The sequence below is a fragment of the Salvia hispanica genome, chromosome 5 (genome assembly GCF_029641045.1).
Source record: "Salvia hispanica isolate PSC_SH4W2 chromosome 5, Shi_PSC_v1, whole genome shotgun sequence".
Lineage (NCBI taxonomy): Eukaryota > Viridiplantae > Streptophyta > Magnoliopsida > Lamiales > Lamiaceae > Salvia > Salvia hispanica.
In genome coordinates this window covers 35,533,336-35,560,594 of record NC_142696.1, presented here as the reverse complement: position 1 = coordinate 35,560,594, position 27,259 = coordinate 35,533,336, and the positions used below count along the sequence as shown (strand labels likewise).

General features: G+C 37.0%; 3 protein-coding genes across 3 annotated transcripts; all 3 read right to left on the bottom strand.

Annotated features, from left to right (window-relative positions):
* Nucleotides 1-1,564: 1,564 nt before the first annotated feature.
* Nucleotides 1,565-9,629, bottom strand: LOC125188762 (Phosphoribulokinase / Uridine kinase family). Its single transcript, XM_048085810.2, has 12 exons — nt 9,477-9,629; nt 7,523-7,902; nt 6,728-6,842; nt 5,617-5,812; nt 5,406-5,519; nt 5,143-5,316; nt 4,396-4,590; nt 3,877-3,999; nt 3,679-3,791; nt 3,360-3,483; nt 2,405-2,677; nt 1,565-2,216 (listed from the first exon to the last, which is right to left on the bottom strand). The coding sequence occupies exons 2-12, from the start codon at nt 7,860-7,862 to the stop codon at nt 2,007-2,009; spliced, it is 1,977 nt and encodes a 658-aa protein (XP_047941767.1). The 5' UTR covers nt 7,863-7,902; nt 9,477-9,629; the 3' UTR covers nt 1,565-2,006.
* An 834-nt stretch (nt 9,630-10,463) lies between these two features.
* Nucleotides 10,464-12,156, bottom strand: LOC125191131 (NAC domain-containing protein 59-like). The gene is made up of 2 exons (XM_048088605.2): nt 11,869-12,156; nt 10,464-11,436 (listed from the first exon to the last, which is right to left on the bottom strand). Exons 1-2 carry the CDS (start codon nt 12,080-12,082, stop codon nt 10,694-10,696), a joined length of 957 nt encoding a protein of 318 aa, XP_047944562.1. The 5' UTR covers nt 12,083-12,156; the 3' UTR covers nt 10,464-10,693.
* A 4,413-nt stretch (nt 12,157-16,569) lies between these two features.
* Nucleotides 16,570-22,878, bottom strand: LOC125189447 (kinesin-like protein KIN-14P). The gene is made up of 16 exons (XM_089059229.1): nt 22,659-22,878; nt 22,464-22,582; nt 22,310-22,393; nt 22,146-22,223; nt 21,972-22,064; nt 21,601-21,763; nt 19,796-20,349; nt 19,630-19,711; nt 19,445-19,540; nt 19,174-19,353; nt 18,991-19,097; nt 18,745-18,920; nt 17,999-18,163; nt 17,490-17,743; nt 17,083-17,246; nt 16,570-16,692 (listed from the first exon to the last, which is right to left on the bottom strand). Exons 1-16 carry the CDS (start codon nt 22,861-22,863, stop codon nt 16,570-16,572), a joined length of 2,643 nt encoding a protein of 880 aa, XP_088915355.1. The 5' UTR covers nt 22,864-22,878.
* Nucleotides 22,879-27,259: the final 4,381 nt, after the last annotated feature.

The window sequence follows — 27,259 nt, the reverse complement described above, 5'->3', positions numbered from 1 at the left end:
GATGCAGGTGGAGATTATAGCATTCATTTGCCTCTATATCGGGCAGTGATGAGAGAAGACTTGCAGGCTGTGATGAATTCAATCCAAAACATGGACTTAAGCACTGCCATCACTTCACATTTGGAAATCGTTCTCTACGTTGTCGTTTCGACAGAAAAGTGAATCGATTTGGTGAATAAGTTGGTGCAAAGGATGTCACCAGCGGCGCTAGCCATCCAGGATAACAACGGAGATACCGTCTTACACCATGCTGCTTTTGTCGGAAATACGGCAGCAGCAACTGCCTTGGTCAACAAAAGCCCTGCTTTATTGCACATTTTCAACCATACCTACCAGTTGCCAGTGTTCAGAGCCATATCTTTTCGTAAGGAAACACTATGGCATTTAATCTCCCAGCACGAGGCCAACTTTGGGAAGACCCTGCTTTATTTGGGGGCCAACAAGACGTATATTTGGGGAAGACCCTGCTATAAAAATAACAATGGCGAACCCTTCATCATGGAGAAGAATTTAAACAAAAAGAAATTGATAGTAGTATTATTATATTGATTTTTTTTTTAAATATCATTGATTAATAAAAAAGGTAAGAGACATGTACCAAGAGAAAAGTTTGCAGAGATAAAAAAAAATGGATGTCCTCATCAGAGAGGATGAAGAAGGTTCAACTTTTAAAAAAATTAATATAATACTACCTCTGTCGTGCATTAGAAGTTACTCTTCTCTACATTATTCTCTCTCTTATCTTACTATTTCTTCACTTTAACTGTTTATTACTCCCTCCGTCTCACAATAATTGTCACTCTTTTTCATTTTGGTCCGTCCCACAATAATTGTCACACTTCATTTTTACCATAAATGGTAAGTAGGTCGCACATTCCACTTACTCACTTCACTCACATTTTATTATAAAACCAATATAAAAAGTGAGTCTCACATTCTACTAACTTTTTCAACTAACTTTTTTTTACATTCCTTAAAACCCGTGCCAACACCAAGAGTGACAATTATTGTGGGACTGAGGGAGTATCATTTTTATTAAACGGGTGCAGAAAAATAAATGTGACTCCTAATGTGGGACGAAGGTAGTATTATTATGAGTATTAGCTTTCATGTGAAACGTGTAAACATAAAGACAAATTATTTCCTTGAAAATTGTAAAGTATTATATTTTAATATCGTTTCAGGTACCAATAAAATACTAAAATTTCATTTGAGGTACCACTATAACAACATTAAAATATCATGTATGGGTACCCTTAGTTTTAGAGAGGCTAGAATGCCCCTAATGGCATTTTGGTTAAATTCAAGTGGAAAAAGGATTTAAAAGTCCTAAACAGTGAAAAAGTCCTTCAAATAATATTAGGTCCATACATAGAGGTGTGTGGCGATATTTTTGAAACATAGGGGTGTTTAGCATTCGAACCCTAATACATTGGTCCCAAATTTGTCATTCACTCCTTTTTAATTTTTTCCAATGCCAGAGAGCTGTTGGGTAATCAGATTCACAATTGGAGATCCAGGCCCTTCTATATAGATCACGAGACAAACAATAAGAAAAAGAGACTAATAATAACTGCATCAATTGACTAAATTCTGAAATCATGTTTTGTTTACTTAAAACATGCTTCCATGATTTCGAATTGTTCATTATTTTCCAACTCTCCTGTAGCACATTTCCAACCACCCCAGGATGTTATTGTAGGTACAAGAAAGCAATTAATTCATCTGTCGATATATGCACAACATGTCCATTATCTATATACATCACAATACAACACATGCTCGTTTTAAGCGCTATTCTATTTGATGGTTTAGACAATTTAATCTCACAATATATCGTCTGTTTGTGTGAGCTCTGTCTGGTTCTTAGTCTCGAGATAATACCACGCAAGATTAGTCTCGTCTTGTGAGTCGTGATCTCTTCTATGACAAAATTAATCGGGGGCTCAAGTAATCTCGGGTTATTATAGAGTAACCAAACACAGCCTAACATGATCAAGTCAGGTTCATGTTTTTGCCGAAATATTTTTTAGCAACAGGATACCAACACCTCCGACAGCCAAAGAGAGAAGTAAAGGAACGCCAATCGATCCTAAATCTGATATGCCATCGGTTCGTCCTTGATGAGACCGTTCACCGTAAAATTCATGGAGCATGCTGCTCAGATTGTCGATCTGAAGCATGATCTGACGTTGCCCACGAGAAATGAGTAATACCTGCTCGCAGAAGAAAGAATGGATTCATGGAATCAACAGAGAACCATGAAACAGTTACAGGACTGGTAAAGCATCTTTCTTATCATAGCCATGCGAAGAAATTGTCTCAAGTCTTTGATTTTCCTCACAGATGAGGAATAAATGTAGAGAAAAAGTTTTGAATAGTAAAATATAAATCTAGAAATTACCTCTTCCATAAAAGCAGATTCCCTTGCCAATTGGGAAGATGAGGATGAATTGGGCAGATGTGAGCCACTCATCAGGCCATTACCTATACCAGCACCAAAAAGAGACGATGGTGCAACTGCATTGCAGCCATCTGCCTGCAATGCCAAATTCTGTTGGCTAGCTGACACTTTCCTGATTGAAACTTTTGAGTTTAATTCTTCAATTCGTGAAGTAAACTCATCCATGCGCTCATTTAAGGTGGAAATTTGTTCAGACAGCTGAGTAACAATGCCCTGAAGAGATAATAAGTGTGTATGACTAGCTTGAGAAGAATATAATTTAAAATGTCAAAGTGAAACAAAGTATAATATGGATATTATGTTTATTAGTAATACCATCAGTTCCACTACAATAACATATAGAACACCACGTAGTATGAGATTCTAATAAATCTACGATCTAAATTACTATTCTTTGGTACACAGTCTTGGATAGAAGTGTTGAACATAAAACTGTAATATTGTATCAGTTGGTCTAATACACTCTCTCAGTATTCATCATGAAAGTCCAAATGATAGGAGTACAGACAGATGCACCACGAGCACGATTGTGTTATTTCTTAGAAATACATAACTGCCTTGACAATGTAGTGTTTCGTATTGCTGATCTCCAAACTAGTATAAAAGTAGGTCTTAAGATTTCAACTATTCATTAGTACTTATTCCAAACTATAACTAATAAGTACCAGCTCTTTAAACAAACTCTGGCAGTATGGTGACATGAAAATGATAAACTATAGGAGTAGTCTTACACTTGATCCTAAATCGAAAAGTATTGTAAAAATCTCGAGGCACTATCTTAAAGCCTCTGAGTTTTGAATATCGATTTTTGAAGTTATATATAAAGCATGAGATACCAATCCCACCAAATCAATAGAGAGAAGATTAAGAAAACATCTTAATTAGCAAGTCTCACCTGATTAGCAAGTGCAGCTGGAGAATCTGGGGTTCTTCCATCATACCTTCTATTGTTAACAGCAAGTTTTGTCAGCTTACTTAGATTTCTATCACGGTTCGTCGTGTACGATTGAGAAACCCCACTGTGGATGTTAAAAATCAACATGTTCAGAAGAGATAAGACCTCGAGTTTCACAGAAAATGGCAAGAAACATGGGAACTCAAATATACGGCAGGAAAAAACTCAAGTGAAAAACTATATTAATGAGAATACCAGAAAACTTTGAACTACTTAAAGCACAGAAAAATCCTTATAAGCTTGTGCAAGAAAATCATACCGATTCATGAACTTCATTCTTCTATCTGCAGAGGCTCGGGATAGAGCTTCTTTAGGACTTGAAACCAAATCATCATCAATGCTTAATTTCGTCTTCAAATCATCAGGCAGTGCCTGCGGAACTTGGGATGAGACAGAAGATAATCAAGAGTGAAAAGAAAAGTTAAGTTAATTCTAGAAAGTTTCAACTATATCATACCATTACGTCATTTATGAGTTTCTCCAACTGAATTTGTTCTATGTATGTGCGTGGAATATAAGAACCATCCAAGCCCAGCTCTTTAGCAATAAACTTGACATACATACGATCTTTTCCTTGCACCTAATATTCAATACAAAGCAATCAGATAATTATTTGCTCCTCAGGCTCTTATGTAGACCTAGAGGTAACACATATTGATCAAAGACAGATGTTATAACTCCAACTACATGAAAAGGATTATATTGGCATCTCAAAAGACCAATTTAGAAGTAAATGCTGGCTTTGGTTGCTAGTGGGGAAGTTCCAGTATTTTGATACTTTACCTAAATCTTTCTAGAACAATATGAAGGCTTGCTGTTAAACGGTATTAAATTAATAATCACAAACAACAGGCCCAACCCACTGAAAGAGGATTAAAGAACAAAATGAAACATTCTACAGACCCTTGAGTAACATTCTAAGAATCTACTCACAAAACTAGGCAGTAAGTAGCTTACTAGAAGAATGACATAATACCTGGATGTATTTGCGGTTCAGTTGCTCCAACCAGTCAGTTTTTACACAAACTTTATCACTGGAGAATACATGGCTGCTTCTTTTCAGAATGGAGGCAATTGTATACCCTAGTGCCATCAGTCCACCGAGAAGACGTACACTCACTTCAAATGTGATTCTTGGAGATATGATGAAAGGGCTATCCGTAACCCATTCCTGAAATAAGAATATATGATCGTAATGCTCACGAAATCACCATTTTATACCATTTTAGACATTGCAACAAATACTGATGTGAAACACAGGTCCTAATAAAGCTTCCATCATGTGCTTAGAAACTATAAACAAAAGAAGGCTCTGGGCTAAGAGATAAAGGCAAATAATGCTTATGTTAATGCCAGTATCTTTAGATCCTAAGGTCATCAACTGATCTTTTAGCTTTAGCTAGCTTTCCCGTCATACATTGAAACACCTCATATGTAGAAAGAGATAATGGAATCAGTATCATGAATGGACATTGCTATTCCATCAGAGACAAAGTTGTTGTATCCAAGATGAAACAAAGAATTCTTACACTTGTATCAAAGACTTACAAAATACAGAACATGAGAATTTTCACAGATACTATTGCGAGTTCTAAGGAATTTGGAATTAAATGATATCATCATAAAGTGGTAGAATTTTCGGTGAATAATGCAAATCAGGCAAGCTTATGGATTTACTTTCGTCATTTATGATTTTTATTGTCACAATTCTGCAATAACTAACCTCAAACATGAGATTGTACTTTCCGTCTCTGTTCCTCATCCTCAGATATGATTGACATGCTTCAGGATCTTCACCGGGTGGTAGAAGATATATATCATAAGTTTCCTCTGTGCTTTCTTTATAATCATCAGAAAAGACGGCCTTAATTTGATCTACAGTCACTGGCCTTGTTGACTTAAGCAGGAAACAGAATAAAATCTAGCCGTCAAAATGTGGGATATGCATATGTAAAAGTCTGATTTTCCTAGAAAATGTTGGCTCACCTTCAATATGTAGGTGGGGTTTTGAAATCCAGAAAATGGATTAAATTTATTAATAATTTTTATATGTGCTGTTTGCAGATCTGGCTCAATAAAAGCTTTGTACATCGGATATACCTGTACACATGGATACAATAAGACTGTTGTAATTCATCTCTAAACTAAAAATTATATAAAGATTTTTACGATGATATAGACAGGGATGAAGGTGCACTGTTTCAGATATCTGATGAATTATCTCTTCAGGCTCTTGTCCTGCACGTTGAATGTCTCTCAGGACACGTTTTACAAGATCAAAGTGCACTCCACCGGTAACAGAGACACGGAGGTCAAGGAGAGGCCGTAACTTTTCACTCAAGGCATATATTCCTTCGATAATCACGATTCTAGAGCTAGGAACTTCCAGAGTCCTGCTAAGTGTCAGAGGTTAATAAAAAAAAATATTGTTCAAGCAGAAACATATACATTTAGATGGGTACAACCAACATGCCCATAAAACAAACACAAAGGAAAAAGCATATTTGATAGTCTCTTTGAAATCAATGAGTTCTCAAAAGAGCAAATTATACAGAATATTGCAACAAAAAATTCATAAGCTTTAGTTGAAACTCGTGTCTGCCCCAAAAAGAAACACAACACATAGAGAGAATTAGAAACTATATTAGTTATTTCTTTTCTTCATGAAAGGTGGCAATTTTAGCATTAGGCCATTGGTGGTGGTGCTTATTATGCCTTACTGTCTTCAGGCACCTCTGAGGAGTATCAAGTCCATAGTGTCCATATGTTAGTACTAAGACTTAACTTGTCAGTGTCCAGTGGGTTAAGCTCCAAGGGGCTTCAAATAGGAAAGATAAATTTAAGATGCTATCCATATTGTAAAGAGTGCCTGCTTTTAGATGTATGGGGTAAGTTGGGTCTTTGTCATGAGAAGTGAGAAAGGTCAAGCATAGTTGAGATGAGAACTGAAACAGGGAAAGGCATTAGCAAAAGAAGGTTCAGCACAAGGAACAAAATTTGTGAAATGTTAAAAGTTGAATCAATTGAATATTGATTGCAGGAAGCCAAGGAAATGCAGAGACACTAGCAAGTAGCAATACAAAGTAGTATTAGTAATTATTAACAGTAAATATTGAGCAGCAGATTAAAGCAATTATTGATTAACTTAAATATATAATGCAACCATTTCTATCAAAAAAAAAAAAAAAGCAATACTCCAAATTTTTTTTGCAATAATTATACTTAGGAAAGAAGCAACAGCAACAGAACCATCCAGAAAAAAAGATACAGCAGCTTCTGCTATGGCACAAAGTTGGAGAACACTTAACCTGTAGCCTACTCGAGAGCTAGACTTAAAATCATATATGGGGATTTGGACAGAACTTCCAGATTTGAGACCATGGATATTCTCAAGTAGTGTGTCATAGTCGGTCAAGCGCGGATCTGTTCAGAAGATATGAAGCACTACAGTTTTAATAGAATACTATTTTGTGTAATCCACCAGTAATAGCAGCTTAATAGGTTTCCTGAAATATTTAAAGATGGAAAGCAAGAAAGAGAACTGGTAACTATATCACATTAATTTATTATCAAATATCATAACGGAGCTGTCAATATTAATCTCTGCATTGTTCTTTGAATAAGAAAGATGTGAACCACTCAAATACACATTGAATGTCATCATAAATTTCAACAAAAATGAAGACTTATTCAATTTAAGGTTACATGAAACCATTTCATATGAGTTGATACACACAGAACCCTTTTTGTCATTCACAATTCAGAAAATAAGGATTGATTAATCTTGCACCATTTCAGCCATATAATTGAATCATACAAAAGGCACTTTAAGAAAAGCTTCATTTTCAAAGCTATACAGGTTCTTTTAAATTGAAGAATAGAAGGTTTAAACAACTGAATTTTATGCAATAAGTTGCATACAATCATCAAAACTTTGAATGACCATCATAAAGAAAGTGGAAAAAGAGAATGGAAAAACTCTGAATTTCATTCCAGTAAGAGCCACAATTCTGACTTCATACTGATTTAGCACTAACGAGTAAAAGAATCTCTGGTTTATGAGGTAAAAATTAGTCTGAGAATACAAAGGAGCTTGAGTGTACCGTCGAAGTTGCCATCAATAATACGGGAAGCATCATTGTAGTTATCCATATTGATAACAGCAATGCTAGGCATAAAGGTAAGGATCTTCTCAGTAAATACCGTCTTCCCAGCTCCAGAAGGACCTGCCACCCCCACTAATACCATCCCTTCATTCTTCTGAGCCAATAATTGGCATGCACGGACAAATACAAAGAAACCCTTCTCGAATGCGAGTGGATCTTGGATTGGAGCAATTTCAAAACGATCAGTATCCTTTCTCTTAATTAACTGAACTTGATCTCTCAATAGACCAGACCGTCTCCTGGGTGAATCAGCACTAGGAAGAGGATCCTGAGCCATACTGAAGATGACACAAATCTCTAACAGTGCAGAGCTTCCACTGCAATAAATGACCGCTATAAAAATTTTGAAAAGAAAAGAGAAGAAAGAAACTTCAACATTGCACATTTGGAGGAAGATCAAGTAGTATGATATTTTAACTTTCAGCATTTTCTATGACATGTACTCATAATTTTCCTCTAGGTTTGGATTTTGTTAAAGGTAAAGGTTAAACCTTTAAAAAGGTCCGTACATACCTCCAAAAAACTGAAGTTTCAATTTTAGGTATTTATTACATTCTGTGGAAACTGTTCAAAATGAAAGAAAGAGCAAAAGATAATAGAATGCATGAACAAAACTGGTTTACTTCATATATGATAAATTCAACTCTCATCTTTGTCATTGCAAACTCTGCCAGATGCAAGTGAGTCCTCTGAAGAAAATAATTATCCATGGACACATTTTACCACGTTATTCAACACAATATGGGAAACTGGTACAATTCTGCCCGTGTGCCAAGTTTTTTCGGTCAGTTTTCTCCAACCTATTTGGCCAAAAGTGTTCTGTAAAGAAACTAGGCCTTATGCATGAAAATAGGAAAGAAGGATTTGATGATAACTCAGTTGGAATTAGAAAGCATTGAGGAAAAATGACAACTGAACATGGAATAATATAATACCGAAACTCCTCAAGGTATCAATCATGATATTAATGAACTATGAAAATGCTAGAAATCACAATGGGAATAGTACATGAAATATATGGATCTCATCGTATATCTGTAGCTGTCAACCCATGACGATAGGGGTATATCTGACTTTTCACTAGACTTTTCCTAACTTTTCCGTGTGAGAGTTTCTCAAACTAGTCAAAAAAAATATGAACATGTAAGAAGCTCGTTCAAATGTCTGGAAGCAAGTTATTGCCAGAAATGCATTTTGCATATTTTGTTTGTGATATTGGAAAAAGATATTTCCTAAGAAATCATCTAACCAAATTACAACCCATCCAACCAGATCCACTCTTGGGGAGAAATCTTGAGTCTGGTGGGACATTTCAAGCACCTTAATGATGATAGATGTTAGTGAACTAAAGTTGCAAATGTCTTTCAATTTGGCCATCGTAGCTTCTTCCTCATAATTTGTTAGTACTATAAAAAACAAGTCTGAAAAGTTAGCCATCACTCTCAACTACTGAAATCGATATTTTTCTCAAAATTCAGGAAGAAGAAAGGAACTAACTACATAAGCACTGCTAGTGAAATTGAGTTTGTAAACACAATTTCAACTGGATAAAATCAAGAAATTCGAAAACAGAAGATACATCAAATTTCTACATATAGTTTGGGGAAAATCATGGCACTGATCACTAATTCATACAATAAATTTTGAATCACAAATCCACAAAAAAAAAGGAGAGAAAATCAATAGACACATCATGAAAGTTTTATATCATAAGAATCAAAATTCCACAACAACAATTCATTGACACTAAAAGGAAAAACAAAATCAGCTCAAAACTACAGCTACCAAGCAAAACAATGGTAGCAAAATACATGCACGATGCAAACAGCAGCAACACTCAGAAAATAAAGCAGTACAAATTAGTGCAAATTGAGTAATTGCGCCGACCGACCTTAACTACACGAACTGGATAGCAGTTGAGTTCTGAAGAAATGGAAGAATTGGAGCATAAAACGTGATCAAAAGTCAAATAGGTTTTGATCTTCCCAACTTTCTCGCTCAAGTTTGGATATTTTTGTCCGTGCCCTCTGTTGTCATTTGACAGTTGATTTTTCACCAATAGAATATTCTACATATTCCTTATATCGCAAAGCAAATCTACTCTAATTTTTTAAAAATAATTAGATATTAATATTGGCTTCTAGACTTCTAGTTAATTAACCATATATTAAAATTTCAAATAGTTAAATTAAACAATATAACCCGCCACTTGACAAAATATTGACTTCAACATTAATATGAACACTAGTTTTCAAAAGTGAAAAATGCAAACTTTTGAGTAACAAATTAAAATGGTAAAATAAGAAGAATTCTAAAATACTAATGAAGTAGTACTTAACTTATTAAAAATATGAACATGTGTAAATGACGAATGAAGTAACTTATTACAATCCTAAAAAATACAATTACATCTTGAAGAACTTATAAATAGACAACAATATAAAACCTAATGGACCGAAAATCCAATACTCCTAACGCCGGCTTCTTATGGCATAGATGATGTTCCATTGGCTATACATGTGAGTATAGGAAATATGCAAAATAAAAATTCGATAGATCATGTACTTACCATTGGCTATATCTGCGCATGTTGAAGGACAACCACATCAATATTTATTTAGATAAGTTATGTTTATATACACAATCAAAACGTAATGATTTGATTTTTTCACATTTATTGATGGTTTATTATTATAAATTCAGCGCAAGCCTTTATTGAGAATATAACGATTAATTCGTCTATTCTAACCTCTTTGAGCGTGTTCAAGCTTATATATAAAGACCTTGCGTGAGTCTTTACACCTTGCGTTAATTTGATTTAAAGGGTTGGGGCAAGAGAATCGCCTTTTGTGCGTTTAAAGAAAAATGCATGACAGAATTGAACAAGAGTTTTCAACAAAACATACATACAGTTTACTAGAAAGCACATATTTTCCAATGCAGCGGCTAATTAACTAGTATTACATCCTACCATTATTCTGTTGATTTATTCCGGCAATGGACTTTGCCCATCACCTACCTAATTAATCACCCCAACATCCACACTACCCCACTCTAAATGGGATTAGCCCAATTTGAACCTACACCTCTTTGGACGACAAATGCTCATCACCAAATGTTAGAGTCCACATTATACGGCGGCTGCTCCAACGCTGGCAGCTGCCCCTGCGGCACCGACTCCACAACCCCCGAAGTCGAACCCATACTGAAACCCGACCCCCCAAAATCATGACTCCCAAACACATTCATCTGCGGCACCAATCCGTAACCATCCGCCGCCTGCTGCTGCTGCACACCGCGCCCGCGGAGCTGCAGCGCCGTGTGCAGCAGCAGATTCATCGACAGATTCGTGCTCAGCAACGGCCACGGCGGCATCGAGTTAACCGCCGCTTCCGCATTCCAGCTCATCACGCTGCCATCATTAGCATAATTCTGCATAGCACTGATGTCAGGATGCGGCGGCGGCGGGGAGCTGGGCATGCCGAAGCTGGGCAGCTCGATGTCGCCGGGGGACGACTCGTCTGGCGGGGAGGGGTGGGGCCGCTTGACAGTGGCGGTCTTCTGGAAGATGCGGCAGACGACCCATTCCTCCTTGGCGGGCTTGAAGGTGGTGTCCAGGCGGTACTCGTGCATCACCCAGTTGGTTTTCTCACCCTTCGGGGCCCGCCCCCGGTAGAACACGAGAGTCTTCTTCATCCCCACCAGCGCGCTCCCGCGGTATATCTCCTTGTCTTTTCCTGTGGTTTTCCAGTACCCGGCCTCTGTCGCCCGGTTCGTCCTCAGCCCTGTTGGGTACTTCCGGTCGCGAAGGCTGAAGAAGTACCACTCTTTTCCCCCCATTGATGCTTTTGCTGCATTTTCAACGCAAACTCAACATTAGTATGATATTGTCTCACTTGGACTAACTCCTTATGGTATTGTATTTAAGACAATTTTCAAAGGGGTTATACTTATATATTGTTGCCACATTTTCTAATTCCATGATATAAGATGGTTTGAACTCCAACAATATAAACACCACTTGAAATACATCTATTTTTATCCTCTTATATATTCAATATTATCATACTACTAAGTCTGCCTTCTATCTGCTATTGATAAGCTAGCAAGAGAAGCAAAATGATAAGAAGAAAGTAAAATTTAACATAAGATTTGAACACAAATATATATAGCCCAAGTAAAAACTCCAAATTGCAACATGTGGAAAGAGGCACAAACTAATTAAGAACATGCACGTTGATCAATTAACAAAACTACATAACCTTTTTTTGAGAATAATATACCTGGTAGATCCCAAGGCTCACACTTGTTAAGATCAACATCTGCAACAGCCCTAGTTGTGAATTCGAAATCCGAGACTTTATTGCTAAGGTAGTATGTGATGAGCTCTTCATCCGTGGGGTGGAATCTGAATCCCGGAGGAAGCTGAGTTTCCTCCATCGTGTTTGTTTTTAGCTCGTGCAAGAAACGAAGCGGATCGAGTAGGGAGGGCAGCATCCAGAGCCGGCTATTAATGGCCCCTTCTTATCCTTCATGGCTTTGCCCAGTTGATCGATCCTTCATCGACAAGCCTCTTCTTCTCCTCACTATAAAGTCTTTGTTTATTGTGATATTTACAGCTAACACTTTGACAAAGATAGTGTGTCGCATCCATCTTTAGATTTTCTTAATGCCTTGGGGTGTTTATTTTATTTCAAGCTACATATGTGTATTAATTACTCTATCTAATTTGTTATTGAGATATAGGATTGGGTAAGAGAATAGTACTATTTCTGTTGCATTTTCTTACTTGCCGCGTAGTTTCAGCATTAGTCATCATGACTAAATGATACTAGTAGAACACAATATTGGTCCCATTAAAAATAAATCAGTGGTAAATGCATTCACAATAGATAGGCTCCACTTAAGGGCATATTTACATTTCTTCCACTCACGTCAGTATTTTACCCATAAAGCCTATCTCCATGCAATGAAAGAGGTCTATCCCACTTTCCATCTCAATCGGCCCGTTGGGGTGAAGTGATGGGGGCTGATGATCGGCCCCTTTTTCACAATGGGGCCAATCGGGGGGCCGATCATGGGGCCGGGAGACCAACCCTCTATTGCCGATGCTCTAAAGTGATCATCGGCCCCTTTTCCACAATGGGGGCCAATCGGGGGCTATCATGGGCCCGGGAGACCAGCCCTCCATTGCCAATGCTCTAAAGTGAATACTATTTGTGAGGCTAAATTGAGATCTATAATTCGAGTTGCGGATACGTGTTTGTATGTCTAAGTATGTCACAATCATTTTTTAAGTAGTATGATTTAATTACTTAGGCATGTGAAGTTATCCCGTACATACTAAAAGTAGTGGCTATCGATTTTGATCATGATCTGAATTTAAAGCATAATACTTATACAATCTAGGTTTAGTTATAAAAACATCAAAACTTAATTATACTCCGTATATGATTAACTCAGAATGTTTTACTATTTCTTGATTAAAATATTATTCCTTAAATTTAATTTGCTACAACAATTTACATCGATCTTCAGATCATAAAATAAAATAAAATAATATATAAATTGCAGATTAATATATATTTTTATATTTTGATATGGAAAAGATGAGTTTTTTGGGGGGATTTTCATGGTATTCAGGGTAATCTCTTATCCCAATGATCAATGCACTATATGTTATGAGATTGACTGGCCAAATAATTTGATGTATTCATATAGTTAGATATCGAATTCTGATCTTATGATTAAAGGAGAAGATAAGAAATGGTAAATATTGATTTTATATATTCAGGTGTGAATGCAATATACATACACAAAATAATAGTAAATTGTGTATACGTGAGAGGGAGTGTTTAGTCGAGATTATGGGCATGAACGGTCCAACCACCTTCACCCATTTCTACCCACCAAAACTATGGTAAACCTCCAATCACAACATGCCTTATAATCTTCCATATTCTATTGACACATGTTGCTTACATTCCTTTACCTTTATACAAGTTTTCATTTTTCCTATATTTTTTCCTCAGGATTTCTCATTTTATTCCGTGATTTAACCTTGCGCTAGGATCGGAGTTATTTTTGTTTCCGCAATAATATTAATTTCCTTTTTTTGATACAACGTGTTTCTATTTTGGAAAAAAAAAAGCTTAGGATCGTGGACTGATTACACGAGCAAATTTAAACTAATCAAATATTCATTGAAATTATTTTCATAAAAAATATATATGTAGAGTAGGGATGTATTCATATTCATATGTTAAATAATAGTTCAAAAATAAAAACACAGGTAGTTCATTGGTTTTATGATCTAAAGATTATATTAATGTCACATATCATCTAATAATATAGATTATTAGTCTAATAATGTAATTTAGCTAATAATATACTCCCTCCGTCCCACAAAAGATGTTACTCTTGTGGAATGACACGAGATTTTAGGAGGTTTTGTTTTGTGTGTTAAATGCAAAGAGAAAATATAATTTTTATATTCATGTAAGAGAGAACTTTTTTCAAAAAGAAAAATGTGATATCTTTTGTGGGACAAACTAAAAAGGAAAGTGTGACATCTTTTGTGGGATGGAGGGAGTACCATTTTAGTAAACTAATATACTCTCTCCGTCCACGAATAGGAGTCCCGGTTCATAATTACCATAAATGGCAAAGAGACCCCACATTCCAATAACTCATTCCACTCACATATATCATTTAAAATTAATATATACAAGTGGGACCCCTCCACTAACTTTCTTCCACCCACTTTTCTTAACATTTTTTAAAATCTGTGTCGGATAGAATGAGACTCCTATTTGTGGACGGAGGGAGTAGCATTTTAGTCTAATATCTAATAATGTAGCTTATCATAACTATCCAATCCTAATATCCAAAAGTTGTGATTTATGTTGTTGTTTTATACTAAGGAGGTATGAGGACCCTGATACACTCCATACGTAGTATATGGATGTCATACAAATTTGTGTACGTAAATACGTTTTGTTGTTTGTCTACTTAACTATTAAATATAGTACTAGTATAATTAAGTGGGTGTGAGTTGGCCAAGCGATAAATTAAAGTTAATGTATGGCACGAGTCTTATTGTGGTACAAACTTTAAATTTATAATTTATCCATGAAAAATAGTACACGATAATCATTAATTATTGGTATCTTCCTATATGTACACATAATACATTCGCCTATTATCCCTCTTAACTGATCTGTATTTGTAGCTACACAGATACGGTTAAATGTGGATTTATATTGTAGAACCTTAATACATTTATCTAGGGAATAATTGTCACTTTGCTTAGTTAACATTTAAATTGTACCAAAGTTTAATAAAGTAATACTTCCTTTGTCACACGTTATTTAAGATATTTTTTTTTTCCAGTTATTTCAGAAAAATAATAATAAATAGTTAAAGTGAAGTTAGATGTGTCATTTTTACTAGAGCACTTGCAGTTTCATTTTGTATTGTTAATCATCCAAAATAAACAATAAGTGTTAAGTAAACATCAAAATGTTTCATTTTATTTTATTCTTGTAACCATAATCATCAAACTTACAAATTATATAAAAATCAAAGCAGAAAAGATAATTCTAGTTCTTAATACATGAAAGTGAAGGGATATAACAAGTTGATAAATTTAAGAACATTATAAGATGTTGGTGAAGTATATATTTGAGCATGAAAGATACATAAGATGAGAGTGGTTGAAACGCTTACCAAACTATTAGACTGCATCTAAAAAATTTCAATCTTAACCTTAACTTTTTGTGTACTTGCAACCCTATCTAAAATTCTAAACTCACCTTTCTAGAATCCTACGTTTTTTAGCCTTCACACTAATATATCTCGACTTTTTTTTTTTTTTACATATCTGAAAATCCTATATATGATCCTGAAAAGCAAATACGTTTAATTATTCATCAAATATATACCGAAACACAAACCCTCGTTTTCTATGTCATAAGAGTTCAAAAAAAACAATCACCGATCGCTTGTCCATCTAATTAATACACAAGGAAAAAATAAATTCTAAACGCCAATGAACTACTTAAGTAAATAAAAATAAATTAGATTAAGAGTGTGTTCTCTTTGATAGCAAATTTATACTAGTACTAATATAATCAGAGATAAGAAATAAGGGAGAAATTATCACATTGTAGTAGTACTTTCAAATTTTCTTATATCATATTCATTTCATTTCATTCCATCCATGGCCAAAAAAACAGTCATGTTTTTATATTTTAGAATGTCCACCAAAATTATTAATTTATATTTATAGATGCTAATTAAGTTTCTCTTTTTAATGTGACTAGTCTCATTTTTAATTAAACGATTTCAATTATTTTTAAATATATCTTTCTTGCGTTACCAATTTTAAATTAAAACAACATCCACTATCAAGACTATTTTAAATTCTAGCTCATGCATTAAACACATATAATACACTTCTCTAACTAAAATTTTCTAAACATGTACAATTTGGCCAAAACATGGCCTAACCTATGAGATTTCTATTCTTCATCTCTCTTTCAAACTGGGAAAAAAATATGAGTCAATCAACAGAAAATGTGAGCATCAGTTTAGCTGTACAAACCGGGAATATTTCTAACGCTATAATACCTATGTATACGTGCTTATCAATGTTTTTTGCTCAGCAAGAGCCATCAGCTTTATCGTTACCTGCACGAACGAGTCCTAAGATTTTAGCACCAACAATGTTACTGTTTGGAAATCGAATGTTGATTGGAATTTTCTAAAGTTAATATATGAAACTATCCACATTGATATAGTATCATACATAAAAAAATAAAACTAAAACCAATTTTTGGAAGAAACTATCTAACAAAGGCACTCCAATGCTAAGCACTCTGTTATTCACGTAAATTAAACTAGCTATCGTTGCAGCACATTTGAAGCTTCGTTGAGGTGTATTCATATCAATGTAATTCCTCTTAATTCAAGAAAAAATATCCTTACCTCATTGATCTAGGACCCCTTCTCTCTCCAGAAACTCCTATTTTTGGATCTCTAAGCGGCTTCTGCAGCGCCCCTAACTCCTCGTCTTTCTTAGCTAAACTCTCTTTAAGAGTTGCAATCTACGAGCATTACATTGTGTAAAACATAAAATCAAACAAGTATTTGCAACCGTAAAATGAAGAAAGAAACAAAATAAAAGGACAGACAACAAAAGAAAAACTTGAGGTGAAATTAGCTTGTGCATGCACTTCACAATCATATGAATAAATGCTATATTGAATCAAAGATGTCAAGAAAATTCCGACCGGTAAAAGAGCAAAACAAAAGGAGGGAATAAGTTTCGTGTCTAAATATATTTTAGGGTAACATTAAATTATAGATAGCTAGAAACTTCCATCTGGTAATTTGACATGAACATCGGAATTGATAGCCGTTTCGTGCTTAAGAAAAAACTCAAGCAGGGAAAAAATGTGAGGATCAATAGTAGTGATTGTATGCAAACAAATTACCTGATCCGTCAATTCGCGTACTTCTTTGCTGTCTCTGCTGCTCTTTGCTGCACCCAACTCGACTCCCGACACCCTCTCAGCAAATTTTAAGGTACTCAACGTTTCACTAAAAGAAGTAGCATCGGGATTAAGCTGTACAAACATCAGGGTCTTTGCATGGCCACCTACAACATAAGCAAGATGTTGGATGGATATTACACATATCAAAATTGTGTGCAACTAGATGTTAATTAATTAGAATGAGTACTTCATAAAAATATATTTATGCAAGCAATAGAAAAAGGGAGTAACTAGTTGTGTGAGTAATATTGCAATATTTAGTGGTCAAACTTGCATCACAGATTTAGATGATAAAAAGAAAACAAAGATAAATGTATTAAATACATAAAGAATTTACATAGGCATACCTAATGAGCTCTGAAGGACTTGAGTGAGCTTGCTGTTGCGGTAAGGAACATGAGCAGACTTCTGCGACAGAGCAAAGACGACATCACCGAGGGCAGATAGCGATTTGTTGATATGTTGCGCCTCTTTAAGCCTGTCTCCCGTCACCTCTGAGCGGTCTACTCTTTCGCTCCCTGCAAGATCTACCAAATGAAGACTGCCTCGTAGAGATGAACCGCTCTTCAATTCCGTTCCTCGCGTGTGAATTGAGACAATACTGCATGCATTTATCTTCAATATGGGAGCCGTCTTGTTGTTGTAGAAAAATGCATAAATATTCACTAATATGGCTAGGACTGAACTTGGTAAAATGTAATGGCCGAATAATTGAATAATGATACTCCTTCTGACTTATTTTTAACACTATATATGTCGTGGGACGCCACCTTATCATCGAATTAACTTTCTCTCCTAGATACACATACCCAAAAGATTGGGAATAAACATTGAATGGTGAAATTTCGAAAAGTACCTGTGTGATCGACTGCTTCTTTCGTTCATGGCTGTGGCGCTTTTAGCTCTATTCTGCAGTCCAATATCCATCAGTTTCATAACTTCTTCGGACGTGTTGACTTGCTGAATGTTTGCATCCGGGACGGCCAGCCCGTTCGGTTGGGAGCTAGTCAAGATCCCAAGTGTGTGGAAATCAAGGAAAAACAAGTATTTGATGTGTGATCTGAATGAAATAGATGAAGGATAGATAGTGGCAGTGATGAAAATAGCCATTTTGCTTAGTCTGTATATAAATAGTATCCAAAGTCTAAAAATATATACAGCCATTTTTGTGAAATTGTCACAAAAATAAAAATAAGAAAAGGTTCATCTTCATGCAAAAATAAAAAAGTTCATACGACCGCGCAAATTGAACGATTCTGGATGATAGTACAGATTCATGCAAAGCATTAAGCAAAAACGTTCAATTCCCACAATCGTATGAACCTTTGATTTTCGCATGAACATGAACCCAAACCTTGAAGCCAACATATTTTCCAGACATCATATTGATTGATATCACGTGAAATTCAAATGAAGCTTCGATTTCTAGATGAACACGAGCCTTGGATTATTTCCAGATTTTAAATTACTAGAGGCATTTTTGTTAGTGACTAGAATTTACATATTTTAAAACTAATGGATACTCCTTATATTTCACTAATCCAAATGACAATTTTATTTTTTCCTCATGAAGATATGCAAGAAATTGGCATTGAAGGATATTTTTTTTGGCCGTCATTGGAGAGCAAATCGCGGACTTGTTCGTTGTATATCTCCACCATCTGAACAGAAACCTCGTATTTAAAGATGGTCCCCCGATCTTGTGTGATGGTGAACAGGTTCTTCAACGCTCGATAGTTGACCCCCCATTCATCCTCACTTGCTCCATCTGGACCAGTCTACGGAGAACGATTGTTCACTATAGAAATACATTATTAATTAGCATGTGATAAAGGTTTTGTATCTTACCATCGTGTATGTTTTCCCCGAACCAGTCTGACCATAGGCAAAAATGCACACATTAAATCCATCAAGAACAGATTGTATCAATGGCTGAGTATCTGCAAAAACTTGAGCTGCATGCATTTGAAACTTGAGTGATTGATCATGGAGATGAGCTAGGTAGAGATGCACATATTCAAAGATCAAAACCTTGAGTTGATGATAGGCCATACACTTTATCAAACCTAAACGAACGGCGCCCTTCTTTCCCTGGTTTGGCGGGGTTGGCAACCGTTAGCTCACCATTTTCACCAATGTTTTCAATAATTGATTGCTTCCCCTTTTGCCCTGGGAGAAACGGTCTTATCCGGCAGTAGACTCTAATATTTCCTGTTTAAATCAAGGCTTAAGGAATTACAGAAATTTGTTGATTTTATTGATTTATGTTCAACATGGACTCATGGAGTAAAAATGCAGGTACCTTTTAGCTCCTGCAACTCATTGTGCAGCTTCCGATTTTCTGCAAGGAGTGGATGATAGTTCTTTGCTGCATCAGCTAGAACCTTTATTTTTGAACCTGTTACAGCATGTTAGGATTTTTCAAAAATCTACTTATCTCTCATATAGTTCATCATCAAAATTTTAAAAAAAAATAGAATTATGTACCTAAGTCACTGAGCGCTTCTGAATAGTATAGCTCTGTTTTCTCGATTTCTTGCTGGATCGACTGATACGTGAATCTCAGTATCTGAATACATAGTTCACACATATGCTTTAGAAAAAAATCACTTATATGGGACAATGTAATGATGAGATTTAGATCAAGGCATACATGTAGTGCGCCAAGCTGTGAATCTGTAAAGATTTGGTGAAGTTGCTCTTTCTTCTTCCACCATTCGGATTTTGATTTTGATAATGCCTCAAGTTCCTTCACTCTACTTCTCCACTCTTCTAGCGTGACTTGAGCCTCCTTCAATCTGTTCCCCGTGTCTTGTTGTGCAGCTTCGCGTTGAGCCTTCATTGCCTGAAGCTCCTTCACTTCAGATCTCAACTCGGTTAACGAGCTTTCAGCTTCCTTCAACCTATTCTCAAGCTCCTGTTGAGTGCTGTGAGCTTCAGCTTTCATTGCCTGAAGCTCCTTCACTTCACATCTCGACTCTGTTAACGAGCTTTCAGCTTCCTTCAACCTATTTTCAAGCTCCTGTTGAGTGCTGTGAGCTTCAGCTTTCATTGCCTCAAGCTCCTTCACTCTGGACCTCGACTCATCTAACGAGCTTACAGCTTCCTTCATCCTATCTTCAAGATCTTGTTTAATGGTTTTAGCTTCTGTATCCATAGCCTCAAGCTCCTTCACTCGAGACCTCAACTCTGCTGACAACTCCACAGCTTCCATCCATTCTCTCTCAAGCTCTTGTTGAGTGCCTCCACCTTCGACTCTCATTGTCTCGATCTCCTTCACTATGGACCTCGACTCATCTAACGAGCTCACAGCTTCCTTCAGCTTATCTTCAAGCTCTTGTTTAGTGGTCCGAGCATCTGTATCCATACCCTCAAGCTCCTTCACTCGAGATTCTGTTGAGAACTTCACAGCTTCCATCAATTTACTCTCAAGCTCTTGTTGAGTGCCTCCACCTTCGACTCTCATTTCCTCGAGCTCCTTAACTCTGGACCTGGACTCAGCTAACGAGCTTACAGCTTCCTTCAGCCTATCTTCAAGCTCTTGTTTAGTGGTCCGAGCATCTGTATCCATAGCCTCAAGCTCCTTCACTCGAGATCTCAACTCTGTCGACAACTTCACAGCTGCCGTCAATTTTCTCTCAAGATCTTGTTGAGAGCCTCCACCTTCATCTCTCGTTGCCTCGAGCTCTTTTACTCTAGACCTCGACTCATCTAACGAGCTTACAGCCTCCTTCAGTCTGTCTTCAAGCTCTTGTTTAGTGGTTCGAGCTTCTGTATTCATAGCCTCAAGCTCCTTCACTCGGGATCTCAACTCTGTCGACAACTTCACAGCTGCCATCAATTTTCTCTCAAAATCTTCTTGAGTGCCTCCACCATCGACTCTCATTGCCTCGAGCTCTTTCACCCTGGACCTGGACTCATCTAACGAGCTAACATCATCCTTCAGCCTATCTTCAAGCTCTTGTTTAGCGGTTCGAGCTTCTGTGTTCATTGCCTCAAGCTCCTTCACTCGAGATCTCAACTCTGTCGACAACTTCACAGCTGCCATCAATTTTCTCTCAGAATCTTCCTGAGTGCCTCCACCTTCGACTCTCATTGCCTCGAGCTCCTTCACTCTGGACCTTGACTCATCTAATGAGCTTACCGCTTCCTTCAGCCTATCTTCAAGCTCTTGTAAAGTGGTTTGAGTTCCTCTATCCATAGCCTCAAGTTCCTTCACTCGAGATCTCAACTCGGTCGAAAACTTCACAGCTGCCATCAATTTTCTCTCAAGATCTTGTTCCGTTCCTCCACCGTCGACTCTCATTGCCTCAAGCTCCTTCACTCTACTTCTCGACTCTGTTAGCAAGCTTTGTGTTTCTTTTAGTTTATGCTCAAGCTCACTGGTTTTCATTGCCTCGTGCTCTTGAATGCGTCTAGTCTCCTGCCTCGTCTTTTCCGATTCTTGATTAAACTCACTTCTTTCACTATAATCTTGCCCCGAACTTGTCATGTCGTTCATCCCTCTTAGCTCTTGCCTCAAATTTGCCACCACTTGATTGAGGTCATCTTTCTCTTTGACAAGTTTCCATGTCTCGTGCTCGTCCGCCTTCTTTTTCTCCTCAAATTTGTTCTTATCATTCTGCTATAGAAAATTTCAAAACTAAGCTATAGACTCCTCAAATTCATGATGAATTCGTATAAAAGAATGAGTTCAACTAATAGTACCTTAATCTGCTTGAGTTGATTCATGACAATCTGCTAACAATGAATCTCTTTAGGTAGATAGGAATGTCAACATGTATAAATATTTGACGAGCGTAAAGTTGAAATTGGAAGAGCTTATATACCTGCGTCTCTTCGCTAGTCCCCGTTGCAAGGGCTTCGAGCACTCGAATTCTGGATTGGTACTTCTCTTCTCGAGCCTTGAAAACGTTATTTTGCTGAACATAAAGGGAGACGGATAAGATAAGTAGAGGATAATGATAGTAGCATCACGTGGATCTATGTAACAAACACATTACCGTGCGCAAGTGCTCTGCTTGAGTGCATATCCGACGCTCAATCTCCTGCACGACTTTCCTCAGAAGGCAAACGACGCTCTGAAATATATGCAGAAACCAAAAATTCTGTTAGCTTTTGAGGTTTGAAATGGAATTGCTAGTTCCTATTGTTAAAGATTTCAGACGTGAGGTATTGCTCCACTCTTCATCTCCACGCTCTCGTCTAATATGCCGTTGACAACGCTCAACAGTGACTGAGTCGGAGCATTCTGCAACGGATATATACACCTTTGAGTCCACCACAAAGGCATAAACGTATATGCTAACATGAAGACTTACGTCCAAGCTGTTAGATTTCATCATTTCTGTAATCTTTGCAGCAGGGAGGTCTGCGTAAGACCCTTGTTTGAGCTGAAAAACCTCATGAAACTTGTGGCCAGAGTGACTTATGACAGAGGCTGCCACAGAAATTAATCGGTAACGAAATTCAAATCACAGACAATGTTCGTATCTGCACAGGTATACAGATAGCACCTGTCATTTTGGGACTATTGCGCATTCCGTGTACAGATTTTGTGTCGGGTAATAACTTCCGCCTATCTTCTCCAAAAGGTGGAGAAGACAGCATCCGGAAGCGGTCCTCCTTTGGAGTGCTATTAGCACTTCCCCCCCTATCGCCTCCGGATTTCCATCCTGAGTTCATGGAATCCATTCTGCTAAACCGCATCATGAAATGCATCCGCAGCGTCCAGAGGCAGTCCAACACCATCTTCATAGATCCCTACACGATAAGGGAGAAAACACAGTTCAAGGGAAGGCGAAAAAACACCTTTAAACAGCGAGATTCGATCACCTTTTCAAGGTCATCCACTTGAAACCTTGGCAACCCCATTTCATCCATAGCGGACAAGAATCTTTCGACTTTTGGTCTTGAGTCACGCTAAAAAGACATCGAGCGAAAAAGGTCATGATTCGTTCCACTCCTCAAACAAGATGTTCAAATCCAAATCAATCGCGGTTACCTCAGAAATAGAGCCAGGTTTTATCTTGTTTACTATTCGACATAGAACAGATCCATCAATGAGGATGTCCCGTAGCTCATTATCCGAAGCATTTGCTGGAAAATGTAGGTCGGGAAGAACGGAATTTATCCATTCTACCAAACATGCCTGCTGCTTCACTGTCAAACAAAAGGTAAACATGCAACATCTTTGCTATCAGCATCAAAGGGGAATCAAACGTTTGAATCATATGTTGTTTCTCACCATTGATACTTGAAACAGATGCAAAACCATCACTCCGGCTGGAAGAACTCGAGCTGTTCAATCCAGCTGAGTCTTTTACATTCCGGTCCATAGAGTGAACTGAAACGGTGAACAGAAATAACGAATGAAGGGAAATCTTGATTGAGAGGCAGAGACTCGAAGACTACATTCTTTATCAAAATCACAACAGAATAAGCTCAAAAATTATTTGTGCCTAGTTGCATGTTTAAAACATAACATCTAGCTAGCTATTAAGCAATGAATGGGGTGTCAGTATTTGAATCGGGCAAGTTATCTCAAACCGCAGACATAACCAGTGAATATATCCTGAATTTCTAATCCATCTTACTAAACGACAGATTAGCCTATACCAGTGTTATCTATCCAAGGTTGATCCCAAAATTAATACTCGGACCATTCTAGTGGTTCCAAGCTGCATTTAACCGAAACCAACGGTCATTCTAATTGCTAGAACCCCTTCGTTTCCATTAGCAAGGGAAACTCCTTATGTATTTAGAAATTTACTAAAGATTCTAAAGACAAAGTAAATATGGAAAAGGCCAATACAACATCAACTCTTCCAAGTAGTATTTAACAACATGATCATTCATTCTATTCCATTCTACAAATAGGAGTTTACATGTATATAAATCATGTTCTGTGAAGAAATTGAAGTGAAAACACTAACCTAAGCATAGCATTTAAATTTTTAAAGCCCGTTTAGTTCATAAGAATCACACAATGTGACTGATTATACGAATCCACTAACCATAAATTCAACCAATTGGGGAATTTTCTCCGGTTTATTCGCATTTGCTGGCTGAAAGAACCTGCAGATAATAATTATGCAACCCTAAGTCAGAAAACAAAACTGGGACTCGTGTTGAAAAAGGAAATCAAGAATGTAAGTCTAAGAAAAATCCCAAATCATATTGATTTGCAAAATAATTATAACTTGAGTTTAGCAGCTTCAAATCCTCAATAACATCACCACCATCAACGAAAGCTTAGAAAAGAAAAGGAAAAACTAAAAAGAAGGTAACAACAAATTCTGAACATTTTTCTCGCATACAAAACTCAATAATCATGACCAACTAAGTAATTTTGTTTTGAATGTGGGTAATCCATTTTGCATGCAATTCCGTACAATCAAGACAAACCAACAAAAAAACTTTCACAAATGAAGAAAACTTTCATATTATTTAGTTATTACTTAGTGTCATCAAAAACAAACCTGAAAGGTGCAAGCAAATTATGGACAGACATAAATTTTATGCAAATTCTAAAAAAAAGAATTTCGACATGATCTTTTTTTTTTTTTTGAAGTTTTCTGGTAAAATCTAAATGTAGATTGTGTTGTTTCAGTGGTGAAGTAAAATGTTGCAGTAAAAAGATACATTTTGGTTGGGTGGTTGTTGGTCTTCTCAAAGCTGTTGGGATTCTACGAAAGGTCGGTTTTCCGTCAACTTAGGGAGAGAGCTCTTCTTATATTGATTTTTATACTTATTATGAATTTAAATTATAGATATGTAAGTACCCCATCATTTAATTTTTTATCCTCTGTTTTGAGGAGTGTCTGTGTCTTCACCATTAAACCATTTTGTCCCTTGTCATTTGCATGTGTTCATTAAAGTATTGAGCCAATATTTCAAATTATCTCACGAATCTTGATTTGTGAGACGATTTATTTTGGGGACATACTTGTTTCAATAATCTGACGAATATTTTATTTTTCAAATTAATACTTGAATAAAACATTCGCATTTTTTATTGTTAGGCGAAAATGCTTTTTTTTCGAATTTTTTGGTTGGTAAAGAAAGTTTGCAAGAAAAGCATTATTTCTAACGAAGAAAAATGGCATTTATAAAGAAAAACTTGGTCATTAACATTTAAAAAGTGTCGTCTATCATTTTGTTCTGTGTCATAATTCGAAGTAGGGACATAATCAGGTCCATAAGTGAAATTTTGTCAAAAATCAAAGCAAATCTCAGTCATTGAATCTTGTGACGTAAACGTTAGATTAATAACACGTGTCATCTAATAATGTAGATTGTGTAATCTAATAATGTAGCTCGACTAATAATGTAAATAATGTAGATGGTGTAGTCTAATAATATAGCTCGGATATTATGATCACAACCATTCAATCTAAGGATCCAAGGGTTGAGATTCGCTTTGATTTTTGACAGGATTTCACTTATGGACCATAGCATACCCTACTGGAAGTATATACATAGATCGTGTTGGGAAAAGTGGTGATAATTATCAAAGAGTATAAAAAATAAGTTGATACTTGCGCAGCGGAACCAGGATAATTATTTTCCCTCTTGCTGGATTAAATAATGGGACCAAACCAAGAAAACAAATTTGGTGCAGAATAAAAACGTGAGACGAGAATTTTACGTGGAAAACCCAAATCGGGAAAAACCACGAGACCGAAGTCTAAATCTTCCACTATGTACATAGTAGGCTTACAAAATTCTCCCTACACTCTATAGGGGAAACACAAATCTCAAGTTGAATAACTTGGAATACACACAAGAAGAGTGAGCTACAATTTCAAGGGAGATGGGAATTTTTCCTCACTTTTTCTTCTCTCAAAATGCACTCACTGAAACTCTCTCTTGCTCCCTCTCTCACTAGTTGCTATAATCTGCAACTCTTGCACACTCTTCATCGACGAATTGCATCTCTACTTATAGGAGGAATGAGCTGCAAATTTCCACTCCTATAGCTTACTCTACAACCGACCTATAGCTTCACATATGTGAGAGAATTTCAAAGCTGCAGATTTGCAATAAATTGTTGCAGCTCTAATTCACCATTTTAGTCAACCTTTGTTGGCTATTCTTCACAATATTTTCAACTATAGCGGCTGCTTCCACATGAGGTGGATAATCTCAACAATTCTCCCCCTCCACCTTATGTAGGGATTCAACGAGACCCGCTTCTTGCCTGCAGATCTCAAGCTTATCTCGGGGTAAGGACTTGGTAAGCATATCGGCACCGTTCTCATCGGTGTGCACCTTCTCCAGCTGCAAAAGCTTTCTGTCAAGTGCTTCTCGTATCCAGTGATACCTCACATCAATATGCTTCGTTCTTGAGTGAAAACTCGAATTCTTACTCAAGTGAATTGCGCTTTGACTGTCGCAGTAAAGCACATACTTCTCTTGCTTCAAGCCCAACTCTTGCAGAAACTCCTTTAACCACAACAGGTCTTTACAAGCTTCCGTCATAGCTATGTACTCCGCCTCCGTTGTGGATAATGCCACGCATTTTTGAAGTTTCGATTGCCATGAGATAGCTCCCCTTGCAAGTCTCATCAGGAATCCGGACGTGGACTTCCTGGAATCTATGTCACCAGCCATGTCTGCATCCGTATATCCATCTAGTAGGATATGGTTGTCGTCAAACTTCAGACAAAGTCTAGAAGTACCTCGCAGGTACCGAAATATCCATTTCACTGCGGTCCAATGCCCCTTTCCTGGGTTAGAGAGAAATCTACTAACCACACCAACTGCGTGAGCTATGTCTGGTCTGGTGCATATCATAGCATACATTAGACTGCCCACCGCAGAAGCATATGGCACCTTCCGCAGCTCTTCCTTTTCTGTCTCACTTGTCGGGCATTGCGCAGAGCTGAGCTTCATATGACCCGCAAGTGGAGTGGTGACCGGCTTCGACTTGCTCATACTGAATCTTTCAAGAACTTTCTCAATGTATTGTTCTTGAGATAACCAGAGCTTCTTGCTCTTTATATCCCTGGCGATCTTCATTCCAAGGATCTGCTTAGCCACGCCCAAGTCTTTCATCGTAAAAGACTCGCTAAGCTCTTTCTTCAGCTCAACAATTTTGTTGGCATCATGGCCT